Source organism: Cryptomeria japonica, chromosome 3, assembly GCF_030272615.1.
Source record: "Cryptomeria japonica chromosome 3, Sugi_1.0, whole genome shotgun sequence".
In the NCBI taxonomy this organism is placed as follows: domain Eukaryota; kingdom Viridiplantae; phylum Streptophyta; class Pinopsida; order Cupressales; family Cupressaceae; genus Cryptomeria; species Cryptomeria japonica.
The window spans coordinates 322,371,370-322,386,184 of record NC_081407.1 but is presented as its reverse complement, the minus strand read 5'-3'; the positions used below and the strand labels follow the sequence as shown (position 1 = coordinate 322,386,184).

Genomic DNA, 14,815 nt, shown 5'->3' with positions numbered 1-14,815 from the left:
TTATATTCTATAGTCTTATTCAAGTAATTTATTGTTAAACTATTGGTACTTAAATTGTTGAATCCCTTGAAGATAAGCTATGTTGCTAGTTAGTTGGAAGTACAATTTTTTCCGTTGGCATTTATAATGTAAGTATATGCATTAGAGGGTTTCCTATTGTTCTTTCCAAACAGCATTTAAATTTTTTGTGGTTTATCTGATAAATAATGTTGCTTTCAATTTTGAATTCCTGACAATAGATTTATAAAATTATAATCTGCAGCCTCATTTAAGTTCATCTATTGTTGACCTATTGGTTCCTAAATAGCTGTATCATCCCTTGAACATTAGCTATTTAACTTTTGATATCCTATGATAATGTGTAAATCATAGTTTTAAGACACCTGGACTCGCCACGGACTCGCGAGTCCATGGGAGCCACGAGTCGACTCGCCAAGGACTCGCGAGATGAGTCCTGGTGAGTCCATATGAAAGACTCGCGAGTCTTTTGCAAGGACTCGCGAGTCTTTCATATGGACTCGCGTAGCCCAAAAAACATGCCATTCAAACAATAAAACTCAGTTTGTTTGTTTTTCACCCTCATTTGGCATTTTTGCTTGGTTATAACAGGTTTGTAGGGTTTGAAGGAGGAGAGGAAAAAAGATAAAATCAGAAAAATTGAGCTATATTAGGAGAAATACAAAGAGGAAGATGTAGTCTTCTCTTTAGTTTATTCATTGTTGTTTTTCACATTTGGAGTTGGACATATCATTATATGTAATTTTGTAAACATTTATAAACTTATGCTGCTATTATACATTTTAGAGTTGAAACTATGAGTATGAATGATGAAATTTCAAATATTGCGTGTTTGTAGATCATATGACATGTGTAATGTTTCAATTATGGCTCTTATGTTCTATAAATGCATTAATTTCTTTATGTTGTTTTTGTAAAACTACGGTTTTTTTTTTGCCAAGTCTTTCACAAGTCCGAGTCCGAGTCCAAATTTTTGGTTTGCCGAGTCCGTGGCGAGTCCAAGTTTTAAAACTTTGATGTAAATCAGGCATCGATGATGCTATCGACCATAGATATTAATTTTGGAGATCCAGTTACATATTGAAGGGAACCCAATCTTTTGGATGGAAAGTCCAGTTCAAGCATATATATATATATAATCAGAGCAGTTAGATGGCACAACTTAAAAAGGCGTCAGGACAGATTCAGAATTTCAGACTGATTTAGTATGGCTAAAAATGCAGGTCTCAGATGATTTGGGCCAGACTGCAGGAATATTGTATTTTATGCTCTTGACTGTTTGAAACAAGATCGATTTCAGTCTATTGCAAACATTATGTAGATTGAATCTTAAAAACTGAAAATAAATGAAGCTTATGATCTTGTATACCTCTAGGGTAAGGTGTCAAAATGGTAGAACCTCATTTCATTCTTGAAATTAGGAGAGTTCGTCTAATTTGGTGATTTTTTCTCAAATTACACCTTTGGTCCCAAAAATACCTATAACAAAAAAATAGAATGCCCTGACAAATTGAGAAACTCACATTTCTGATCACATTTTATGACCCATTATTAACCCATTATTAAATTTAAGATAAATGATGAGTTCTTCCTTTCTTTAAGTATGTGTAGTGTAGCCTGTAAACATACCTAAATAGAATGGCATGGTCTGTACAGTACCGTGTTTGCTCCTCACCTCCCTACATACGAAACAAATACATGATTTCATTTCCATATGATACAGATTTTGAGAAAAAAATAACAAAATAAACCAAATAACAATCAAAGCTTAGGATTTAAACATATATTTTAGATTGGGCCTTTGACAATTTGGTCTGATTTCAATATCTATGTGAATGAGGAGCACTGTAAAACCCTCATTTAGCTTGCAGATAAAGCACCTTTCTAGACGTTAAAAGAACATATATATCAAATAGTTAAAAAAGCTTGTGGGATTGAAAGAATGGAAATGAAATCAAGCCCACGGTAATTTTATCCGATTCTTATCAAGACACAAGAGTCTTGACTCTGATTTTTCGAACAGGCGAAGGACCATCTAAACCATTCATTTGATTATTCCAAATAGTGAACGATTCTATGGAAACTTAAACTTAATTATTAGGAAAAAGTGAATGATCTTCTAAAAAAATTTATCTATTGAAAAAAAATGAAGTGCACTGTAAAAGCCTCACTTGATTAGTAAATATATAAGTTTAAGGAACAGTACCTGCAACAAAACAACGCCATTAACAGGGAGACCTTCAGATTGAAGATGTCGACGCATGGCGTTCACTAGGTTTGTTCGATTTTGCCTATGAAGTTCCATTGGAACTTCGGGTGGATTGTGCAAACCCATGGCTGGCTTGTTTGTTTCACAGGATTATTTTCTGTTATTCTCTGTAGTTATAGTTAGTCAAAGGCTTCTGGAGGAAATACGGTAAAATAATAAAAAACAAATAGAAACTAACTAACCGATTCTTGCTGGTGAATGAATGATTTACTATAGCTTTGATATCTAGCAAATCTAAGATGAGCATGCCAACCCCAAAATAAAGTTCTAATATAGTTTGAAATTTTCTTTGCATACTTAATTTATCAATTTGTAAGATGCCTCCATACCTGGTATGGATTTCATTAAATGTCACTCTACTTCTAATGTCATATTCTTTTTGTGCGCTGAAAAAACACTTTAACGAGGGCTGATTTTTTATAATATTTTTTTTTTCACTTAAGATTTCTTCTATATTTTGTGAGATATGATAATATGCTTGTTGTTTTAAAGTAATATTGTTAGAATGATTAATTTGTCAATCTTTTATATTTTGTAAATATGATAATATGTTTGCTATTTTGAATTAAAATTGTTTTTATATTAAAAAGCAGTAAAATAAGGGTGTTGTCCTTATAACAACAATATAGTGGACATAAGGTAAATAAAAGGAACATTAGCAACACATTAACAGCTAGCTAAAATTAAAAAAACTACCTATCAACACATATAAAATAGCTAATATCTTTGGACTATTGTCCAACTATCTATCAATCCTATTGAAAGTCTTAAACCAGGCCACCTACAGCCATAAACATAAACATAAACAGTATCAAAATAAGTAACAATCTTAAAAGAGGACCTTCTTCAACCAGAAACAACATTAACAACATCGACAACAAAAATTAAAGAAAAGCCACCCCTAGCTACCATCCTTGAACTTGCAGCCTACATGGTGGAGAACATTGGACCAATCCTCAATAAGGAACTTAAATGGTTCCTTGTAGTTTCAAAGTAATATTGGTAGAGTGATTGATTTGTCAATATTAACAAGAGACGCAAAGCGTCAAGTTCCTGTTGAGATGTTTTATATTGGTACCAAAATTTTGTGTATGAAGTGTTTTGTTTTAGCTTTTGTGCAAGAGATGGTGTTGTTGGAGGCGGTGTTTCCATTTGCTAGTATATTCTCATTATGTGCCAAAATGGGAGCTCTAAAACATAAAAAAGATAGGGGCATTTTGTCAAAAATGGTCTAGTAGATATGCTTCCAAACATTGTAAGCAAAGACAAGGCAAATGAGTTGTTTCACCAAATGCCATGATTGTAGGACATGCACAAAACGGTTTTGTTGTAAAGACTTTTGAAACATTCAAGCAAATGTAATTGGCAGGTGTGAAGAGAGACTCGACAACTTTTGGAACAGGGTACATACATTTTGTTTGATGTTGTAGTTGCTACTGTTGTGGTAAACATGTATGCAAAATGTGAAAGCACAGGAAATAAACGTGAATTGTTCGATGAAATGCTTGAAAGTGATGTGACCTAAGGGAATGCCACGGTTGCAGGAGATTCACAAAATGATTTTGTTGCAAGGCTTTGGAAACCTTCAAGTACATAAAATTGGTAGTTGTATTTAATTTAACATCTTCCCTGCCCATGCGAAAATGGGAGCTTTCTAGTAGGGTATGGACATCCATCAAAGCGTAACAATATTGTACTTGGAATGCTTTGGTGGGCATATATACGGAAATTGTAGAAGCATAGACAAAACATTGTATCCGTTTTATACAAAATCATACAGAGATTTTTACAGTAAATTCGCAGACTTTGTCTTAAGGAAGGTTACAGCAAGGAGGAGTGGACATATATATTTCTCTACTTCTCTTTTGGCAATATTATTTTGCTCTTTTCAGACTGTGATCTTCAACGGGGTGGCGCCCACTTAGATGGTAGTAGTCAGGGCAAGCAGACAGTGGTAGACAGAGTGCAGGAAGATTTACCAGAGTGGGAGACTGGCTCAAAACACAGGATTTTGGGAACCGACAGAGAAGGGCCCCAACCACAATATAATACATAAAGTTTGTTCAAACTCCCAAAGTATCTGTTGGGCCCAGACAGTGACAAGGTGTGCCAATATCGGTCTCCCTATTTTATTTTATTTTCATGCCTTCATCTTTCAACCTTTTGTCCGTGCATTTTGCTTTTGTTTGGAGTAAAACAAAATTGGTTTTCAATAACACAACTGTACACGAACTTCACCTGGTTTAACCAATAAAACATCAAACCATCATTGGGCCCCTCAGTGGTGAAACAGAGGGAAATTTAACAGTGGTTTATTTGAAGGGGTCCCACTTTTCAATGGGAAGTAATTTTTTGCATCATTTGGGATTTGTGGTGGGAGCAAATAGTAACCTACATGCTCAGATTATGAACTTCAGGTTAAACCATTTTTATCATGAGGGTTGGAAACCTCTTACAACCCTACCTGAGGTTCCTCAACCCGTGGCTAAGTCTGATGGTTTAACAAGATCCTGGGGGTCTGTTGCCATGGCAGATTTTCTCCAGGGATAGGCAGACAACACAAACGAAAGATTGATACTAGTGAATGCAAAACAGTATAAAGGTATACTAAGACGTAGACAAATTTGAAGGTTAAGGCAAACACATAAGAAACGATTTGCAATGATTTGGCCGAGGGTGAACATTTTTTCTAACAAGACTCTTCAAACCAGTATGGAATAAGAGGGGCAGGAAGGGAATTAGAACGATAGGATAAGGTTAAAAGAACAAGCAAATGTTAATGAGATTTCCAAATCTAATTTGGTTCAGGCAGGAGTATACACAACAAATAAAGAGGACAACATAGAAGATAGGCAAGGCAAAAAGATTTTTTATAGCCCAACTTGAACACCATTATTATGGTCATCTGAGTTATATGTGGAGGAGCTTATGGAAGTAAAAAAGAGGCTCGAGGTTCTAGAAGCAAGGAATTGGGAAGAGGAGAACAAAGTATATGAGGCAATAGAATATACAAGAAAAATAGAGAGAGAGAATAAAAACCTTAAAGAACAAATATCAGACATGCAGACCAAAATGGAAACTAGACAACAGGAGTTGGAAACCATAAAACGGGAACTAGAACAATTGAAATTAATCAAGGATAGGGGATCTGAAATGGTAGAGGGAGAGGACACGACACAAGTGAAAGAAATTCAGTTAACATTAGTTGAATTGGAAACTAAAGAGTCTAAATTAAAGGACAAGATAGAAGAGGCTAAATCTTGGTCACAAGTGGTAAATGGAGCAACAAACAAACAAAAAGGTATCATTGAGTGGAAAATCAAAATATAGATAAAGGAAGAACAAGACAAACGTGGTAAGGTTGCAAATATTATTATCAAAGGATTCAAAGACTTTAGAGAAAAGGAGAGAACAAACATTCTAGTTAGAGACTTTCTCAAAGATAAGTTGGAATGGATAGCGGGTATTCAACAAGCAAATAGGGTAGGAAGGAAGATAGATGGAGGAAAAGATAGACATATAAGAGTTACTTTGAGAAGCATAGAGGATAAAATCATGATCCTCAGAAATAGAAGGCTACTTAGAGGTTCACAATTCTATCTAAATGAAGATCTGACTTTTGCACAGCAGGAGGAACAAAGGAAGGAGTGGAATAAAGTTAAGACAACAAGAAATGAAGGAAAGTGGGCATGGTTGAAGAATGGGAAAGTGCATATTAGGGAGCACTTCTTGAATAAGAAATAGGAATTAGGGGCCCCACGAGACTGCTTAAGTGTAGTAAGTTGGAATTGCAAAGGTCCATAGGGGAAGGGAAGGATATTATCATCTTTGTTGAAACACATGAGCATGACAATTGTAAGGTTCCGGATTTTGATGGCTACAAAAAAATTTCAGTTTGGAACAAAGGGAATGGGACAGGTAAAGGACATGGGGGAGTCACGGTGCTTATAAATGAGAAATGGTATGGAATTATTAAATTTGAGAAAGAGGAACCAAATAAACAATACATTTGGCTGCAAATAACAGTAATGAGACAATTTTTCAGGTTGGTTACTTGTTATTTTGCTCCTATAAACACTAAGTTCTACAAGAGAGGGAATTTAGACAATGAAGATCCTTGCGCATCATTAAAAAAAGATATCTCCTTATTCAGCACATTAGGAGAAATAATGCTAATAGGTGACTTTAATGCAAGGACAACCAATAACCAATTTATTCAACTAAGCAGTGGTAAAAAATGAGAAAATAATCCTCTTTGGCTGGAAGAAAGTGAAGGTCAATCTTGGGAAAGAACTTCACAAGATTACAATGGGGATATCTCACACTTTGGGGCAGAATTATTGGGGATGTGTAGTTTGTTTGGTATGGTTATTTGCAATCGAATGAGGGGTTGGCCGACTTTAGGGAATATCACTTGCAAAACGTACAATGGTCAGAGTGTGGTTGATTACTTGATTTTCTCTCAAAATCTTATAGCTAGAGTGTTGGAGTTTGACACTAGTGACTGCCATATAGAATTGAAATCTGACCATATGTCTCTTTTTGTCAAATTGGACTATGCTACATGCAACCCACAATTTAATCAAGAACTTAACATGCAAAAGAAAATTGGTGTTAAAGGCAAAGTCATAAATCAAGAAAACAGGGGCATTTTCAAGGCTATCCTTAAGCAACAATTTCGTGAACTAAATAATATGATGAAGGGGGAAAGACTCAAAGAAGATGATCATGTTCATAGCAGCCAGCTAATACCTATTATACACAAAGATTTGAGTGCTTGCAAAAGGACTTGCAGTAGAAAGAGGGTTGTGAATACTTTCTCAACAAACCCGTGGTATGACGAAGAGTGCAAGGCAGCCAAGAGACTTTTGAAGGGGAAAGATCCGAGCAAAGACAACAAGAAGAAATACACAAAGTTGATTCAAGCAAAAAAAGAAGAATATGTAAAGGCAAGAAGGAAGGAGTTAATCTCTCTTGGTAGAAACAACCCCAAAGATTTTTGGAAGGAATTACAACAATGAAGTAAACAAACCAAAAACAAAATCACTGATACTCAATGGCTTGATTTATGCAAAGCTTCTTTATGAGCATATTCATGAGAATCACTCTCCTCCCATAGTGAACACTTCAGTGGAGCTATTCACGGTAAAAGATATCAAAAAGGGAATAAAGAGTCTAGCAAATGGTAAGGAAAGTGATATTGATGGGCTTCAAGCTGAATTTCTAAAGTGGGGAGCTGAGCTTCTCGCTCCTCACATAAAGGGTATATTCAACAGTTTCATTCGAGATGGTTTCCCATTGGATTGGACAACTAGTGTGGTTATCCCTCTCTTTAAGTGTGGGGATACCAACAATCCATCTAATTATCAAACTATTATGGTCAATCCTCTTCTTGGCAAGCTTTTTGGGAGCATGGTAGAGCATAGAATCAGCAGTTGGGTAGAAGGTGAAGGTATAAGGGCCAAAGGTCAGGTTGGTTTCAAGCCTAAACATTCCACCATCGATCACTGCACCACTCTCTGACATTTGATAGACAAAATATGGGACAATCAAGGGCAAGAGGAATATCGTTGTTGTGTTGACTTTTAAAAAGCCTTTGACATGGTGCCTAGAGATAAGTTATGGAATAGAATGGAAGACTTGGGTGTACCTGACATATATAGAGTGGTTGTTCATAGGTTATATGAGAAATTCATAGCAAAAATCAGAACTAAGGAGGGAATGTCTGAGTGCTTTGGTAGTGACATTGGTGTCAAGCAAGGGTGCCCTCTATCCCCCACTTTATTTGGTTTATACATTGATAAACTTGAAACATGGTTAAACAATTCAGATGTTGATGGGGTTCATCTTGCAGGGTATGTGGTGAAATTACTTTTATATGTTGATGATCTTATCCTAATTTCTAAGATGGATCATGGTTTGATGGATCACTTAAGGGATCTAGAGAATTTTTCTATGGAAGTTAGGATGCAGATGAACATTTCCAAAACCAAGATTGTGATTTTCTCTTTAAAGAGGAAAGAAAAACAAATTACCTTTCTTTTCGAACGCAATTCATTGGAAATTTTGAAAGAATACAAATACCTAGGGATTGACTTCCACTATAAGCTTAGTTGGGAGACTTGCAAAGCAAAAAGGATTCAGGGAGGATGGAGAGCATCACATCTACTTCAAAATAGGTGCAGAAATGTTGAATTATGGGATTGGAAAACAAAACAAAAAACTCTTTTTGGTTTGTTGGTCACACCGGTTGTTCTTTATGGTTGTGAAGTTTGGGGAGGCAGCATGTCAAAATGTGGATGGAGACAGTTAGAAAGAATTCAAAGACACCTAATCACAAGCAATCTCAAAGTTAAAACATCAGTGCCATATAAAATTCTTTTGGTGGAAGCAGGTATGTTTCCATTGGAAGCATCAGCATTAACTCGGTTAATAAGTTATCTAAAGAAGGTTGAGAACATGGATAACCACCAGTGGCCCAAGATTGCGATGGAAGAAGGCCATATCCGTAGGAAGAAAACTTGGATGAAACAAAACAGAAAGTGGTTGAATAAATGGAACATCAAACTGTACGATTATCCTAATACCAACAAGGAAATAAAGAAGTTTGTCATCGAAAAGTTTCAAACCGTCATGTGGAATAACCACATTGGATGCAAAAAGGCATACTATATTAAAGAATTTAACTCGACTAGGGAACATGGTGAGAAAGCATAATTAGGGGCAGTCATTAAAGGAAAATCTAGGCTGCTTGTGGCACAATTGAGGACTAGTTCACATCATCTCAGGTGTGAAACAGGTAGGTGGCAAAGGCCCAAGGAGATATGGGAAGAGAGAACTTGTTTGTTTTGCGGGATGGGAGCAATGGAGACGGAATGACACTTTCTTACTAAATGCACAATGTATGATGATATTCAGGATCAATATGAGATCATTCTGAAGGTCGACAACATGCATCAGTTATTTGACGAGGACAAGATCAACCAAACGACAAGCTTCTTGGTCAAGATTTATAACAAGAGATCAGACATGGAAAATTATATTCAAGAGGTTTAGTGTTGGTGTTTTTCTTGGTCCCATAGGTTGTTCGGTCTCAAGGGATCAGACATGGAAATTTATATTCAGGAGGTTTAGTGTTGGTGTTTTTCTTGGTCCTATAGGTTGTTCAATCTCGTGGACGACAATAAAATCATTCATTCATTCATTCATACAACAGTAATTTATGTAAAGCATCCATGACTCATGAACCTATTTTGTCCACTACAAGCAAACATGATATATGCCAACATCTACGCACTTATAATCCATCAAACAAATGTTAAGTGTCCAAAAAACTACACGTCATTCTTAAGAAAGAGAAGCAAACAATAAAAAAGAAGAATAAAATTCTTCCCAAAAGAGGACACACTCCCAGATGAAATTGTCATTCAAATACAAAAGAACAACCAAGTGGTTATTGAAGAAACAAATACATAACTTTACTATCAGAATTTCTTAAGACTCTAAGCAAATGGGGGAGCACCCCATTGTCTATGAGAGCCTTAACAAGAGCATAAATGTTAGTTTGAGAAACAAACTGTTAACAAAATGCAATCTTATAGTAAGCATAGTTGCTTAAGAGGTTAAACACAAAGAAGACAATGCATAGTTGAATATAAAAGAGGGTAACTGCATATTATAATAAATTTGTCTTTCTAGCATTTATAATATTTAAAGAAGAGTACTTGACTGTTTTACAACACATATATGTAAGTGACGGTTTCTGGAGTGCAAGATAAATATAAAAAATTTAAACAAAGAAAGCAAATTTGTAGCTAATTTCCTGTGATTTATTAAGTTGTAGTGCTCCATTTGGCAAGAATCGCTCCATATGACAAGTATCCATGATTTATGCCTTTGAATTGATGTCCTTCCTGCAAAATGGGGATCATGTTTTTTATTTATAAATTATTATATTTCATAGTATACATTTAATGGAAATCTTTGAACTGAAGAAAGGTTAATGTAATGTATTATGTTTACCTTTATGTATATATCAATCATGAAGAGCAATGGCATGAGTGATGAGATTGTTTTGGTTGAGAGTGAAGTGGCCTTTTGTTGTGAAATCATGTAGAATGAAAATAACTCCTAATTTGTCTTGGGTGTAATTTTCATATGTAGTAATTTGAAGTGTAGGCAACAATTGTTCGATTGTGGACTTATCAAGAGAACATTGTATAGTTTGTTTATTTTTGGTTGTGAGAATTGTGTTGAGGTGAAGTGAGTATACATAGGTGACTTCATGGTCACACCTTGTGCAATAAGCAATGTTGTCTTGAAGCATGCCTAGTTCTCAAATTTATAATTGCATCGTGGGCAGAATGCATGGAATGGAACTAAGAATGAATTTGCCACTTTTAAGATACCATCAACTTGTAAGAGATGGTTAAATGTTATTTTGGTTTGCAAAGAGTACATTTCAAAAATGAAGAGAAGTGTTTTGAAAACAATTACCTCAAATGTTGTATTCAATAAGTCATTCAACCTTTCCAATGTTCTTTTGTTATTGAGCTTGCATATGAACGTGGAGAGACTTGTACGAAATGTTATTTTGCAATCCACCTTGTTTACAACATTTCTAAAGAGCATTGTAGGGATTTCATTCCTTTGTAGCTGGTCTTCCATTGTGAGGTGTTGTTGGCCAAAACTTTGGTGTAGGAATAGCTATTGAAGAATAAAATGGTTGTTTTTTTTGTTTAAAAAATATTTGAATGCAAAGTATTTTGTTGTAGTGAAGAGAAATTTGAAATGGGTTATTTGGGAAAAATTAAGAGGTTATTTTACTTGTACTTTATCTGTTTCATTGTCACCATCTTTGATGTCAAGTGTGTATTGTGAACCTTGTTTGCATGTCCTTGTTACCAAAGCACCAATTGTTCCAATGGCATACACATTTGTACTTATGCATAGTTGTTTTATTATGGTGCTTGGTATAAAATTGTATTCTTGACACATGTGTGGCATTGTTTTGATTGTGGTGGAATCTATGAGGATTAGAATGCAATCACAGTCACCATGATCATAGTCTATCTTGGGGGCAATATCAAATCCTGAAGTGCAAATTGCAGAGTTTGGCACTATCTTGACTTCATATTTTTGTACCAGGTCACTAGTAACATTAATTGTAATTGTTAGTTCATCTTTTGAATATGTCAAATCTACAGAGAGGACTTTCCTTGATTTGTTCACTTTGTCAAGTGTGGCTTTGTAGACAATGATTACATCCCCTTCAAAGATGTTCCCCGTTTTCCTTGCATTTTAGTCTTCAATAGATATTGCATTTTGTCCTTTGACTTTTGATCTACAGAAATTGTAAGAGTGGCGCATTAATATTGAAAACTTTGCCTAATATATATTAAATTGAAATAAGGTAAGTTGAATACCTTTTTGTGACATGCTCTTGCTTGATTTGTGTTTGTTTTCCTATTCTTTTTATTGGCTCCATTGTTGTGCTGCAAAAAAAACTATGTAGTATTGGAATATTCTTTATATAATTATCGTGTTTTGTTTGCTTGTATGAATGCAATATTTGTAAATTGTAAAAGAAAAATTTTATGTGTTGTGTAAATTACATTTGTATTATGTTTGAAGAATGTGTTGTTTGTGATTGTGTTTGCTGATATTTTTTCATGACTTTGAAGTTTAGTTTGTGGATTCAACTTAATACGCGCATTCAAAAAAGTAGCAAGGTGATCAGTCCAATATGACTCTACTTTGTAAATGGAGCACATATTTTTTCTTGAATTAGACTAGATGTGATCTATTAATGGTTTGTTTATATTGTGTGATTGGTTTAGCAAGAAATGTATATTGTATCTTTGCATATAACTCGTAAGCATTTTTTGATGTTTTCTTTGTATGGTCATGTCAATATTGAAATCTCCTACAATATATAGAATATCTTTTTTTGGTATGTGGAAGAGTACTTTGTTCATAATTGCTAAAATTTCTAATATAGGAGCATTTGGTCTTGCATAAACATTACAAACATTGAGTAAATTGTTAGGTAATGGTGTTGTTGTTGATTTATGTTCTTTTATTTTTGAGACTACTAGATGTTTCTCAGTTAAAGTCATAATGCCATGTATGTTATGTTTAGCAACGCAAAGGTCTGGTAGAGTGTTAGTTTGAGGGGGATGGGTGTGAACCTCTTGTAAACAAATGATGTCAAAATACATTATGTCATAGTCATTCAAAATGTCATTTGTGTGTGCTTGTAAACTACGAGTGTTTAATGTGGATAACAACAGTTGTGGTGTGTTGTGGGAACATATAGTAATGTTTTCAAATTTCCAATCTGCATTTGTTTGAAGACGTGACATTTCGAGATGTGTTTTTTTCTTTATTTTGAAATTGTTTGTAGTTAGAGGGTTGAGTAAGAATAATGATTGAATTGATTTTGTACGAGAAAGTGTTGCACATGTCAACTTGTGTTGTTGTATACCAGTGGGATCTAATTTTATACCTTCCATTGTTAGTCCTTGCGACCAATGTATGGTTTTGGCACATGCTATTTGTATTGGGGATTGTTTTCTAATGGCTATTTTGTTGTTGAATGATATTTTTTGAATGGGTCTAGCAATGCGAAGTATAGGTACCCATTGTTTATCAATACCATTTGTGTACCATTGTGCTAGTTTTTTCCCTTCTTGTTTTCCTATTGTAGAGTTGTTTATTTTGATCCATACAATATCAATGTCATTGTATTTTGTGTAGTTTTTAAATATTTTATATGTTCCATTGACTAGACCATCTTGTGTGTTATAGTTACCTGCATAGATTTCAACAAGAATGATTTGTTTCAATTTGATCTGTGATGGCAACATAGTTGTATGATTGTAGAGCATTATTGCGCTATTATTTTCTTCATATTCATCGATTGCATCTATTACAATGACATTGTCTGAAATGATTAATAGCATTTTATTTTTGTGTTTGTCAACATCCTTTTTTCTATAAAATAGGAAAGGGAATATTGGGTCAATGGGTGGCGGGCATGAGCATTGTTGATTGAGATAATTCAAATCATTAGTTGTTTGTGACCCAATGCGAATTTTATTAAGGATCGAGATGAAAGTGTCACCTTTTTGTCTCATCATACAATTCAATGAATAACAACTTATTTTCTTTTTCCAAAAGTTGTAAGACGTCAATTCTTTTTGTGTTGGTTCATTTTCAAAAACAACAGAGTCAAGTACAAGTTGTGCTTGATAGAGATCTCCAAAAAATATTGTATCGAGGTTTCCAAAATGCGTTGTAGGCATTTGCATTATATCACGTAACCTTTTGTCAATGTGTTGTAAGAATGTTGAGCCTACTAATGATATTTCATCTATAAGAAGTACACGGAGTTGATTGTAATGCTTTGACATGGTGTCTAATGTATCAGTATTGAGTGGAAGAAATTCAGATTTATTAAATGGAATGTGAAATGCTAAATGCAATGTAATTCCACCTATGTTATATGATGCTTTTCTAGTGAATGCAATTATTAGACCCTTTGGTTTGTCTAGATCATTTTCAATATAGTTGTTATAAATGCGAAGAAGTGCTTCATATATTACCTTTTCCATGAAATTCTTTCTAGTTCCAGCTCCTCCTATTAGAAACAAGTGCGATGGGGTTTTCATATTTTTCATTTTTTTAATCACAATGTCCTTTACAATTTGTTGTTGTTCTTTATTAAGCATTTGCCTTAATTTGTGGTAGTCATTGTTATCCAGAATTTATGGGTGTTGTTTGATTTCGAATGATGTGAAAAATTTACTCTTTATTTTATTTTATCCTATGTTGTTGAGGTCTAATTGTATGTCATAGAGTTCCTTGTCTTTCAATTTCTTAAATGATGAGGCCTCATCGTGAATGTTTTAGTTATCCGAATTTAGATCATTAACAACTTCGTCAATGTCACCCCATGCAAAAGTTTTGTTGTACGTGAACTTTGAACAATTCAGATGAGTTGTTCTTTTGTGATGTACATATGCACTTTCCCATGAATTGTAATTGTCTTTCAATGTGTTCTCATGTGTCATAAATGGAACGTACGATAGTAGTTACTCTCTGCAATGGTTTTCTACATCTATATGTTTGTTAAAATTGATATAGTGTATAATATTTGATTTAGTTTTAGGTTTGATATGTGTACCATTTTTGTTATATTCAGAGACAAACTGTGCAAGGCATATGTTTACAATAGCGTTGGGCCAGTTTAGATATTTAGTCTATAAATTATTTGTAGATGATGTTTTCTAATTCATTTTGTTCCTTCTTTATTTGTTTCACAAATTTAAGTATGAATGTCTGGTGATTGTCAGGTCATGTATCAATGCATATACATTTTATTGAGCTATAATTTAGTAGTAGTGATAGAAAAATGTGCACAACTTGTTGTGAGGACATTTGTTGTAGATTTAACAAAACATTTTCAAGTTTACCTATCATCTTTATTGCATCGATATTATCTTGTTGGTGGTATTTATGAATTTT

At 34.4% G+C, this 14,815-nt stretch overlaps 1 protein-coding gene across 4 annotated transcripts in view; it reads right to left on the bottom strand.

The window, feature by feature from the left end:
- LOC131035922 (uncharacterized) overlaps window positions 1-2,709 on the bottom strand; it is a 284,939-nt gene extending 282,230 nt beyond the window's left edge. Inside the window, exons 1-3 of one of the 4 annotated variants that reach the window (XM_057967692.2) lie at window positions 2,617-2,709; window positions 2,225-2,394; window positions 1,648-1,697 (exon numbers count right to left, since the gene is read on the bottom strand). In XM_057967692.2, coding sequence (XP_057823675.2) covers window positions 1,648-1,697; window positions 2,225-2,353 — 179 coding nt within the window. In that variant the 5' untranslated portion in view covers window positions 2,354-2,394; window positions 2,617-2,709. Of the gene's footprint in view, window positions 1-1,647; window positions 1,698-2,224; window positions 2,395-2,469 lie in introns of all 4 variants that reach the window. The other 3 variants (XM_057967691.2, XM_057967693.2, XM_057967690.2) reach the window with 3 other exon arrangements.
- Window positions 2,710-14,815: the final 12,106 nt, after the last annotated feature.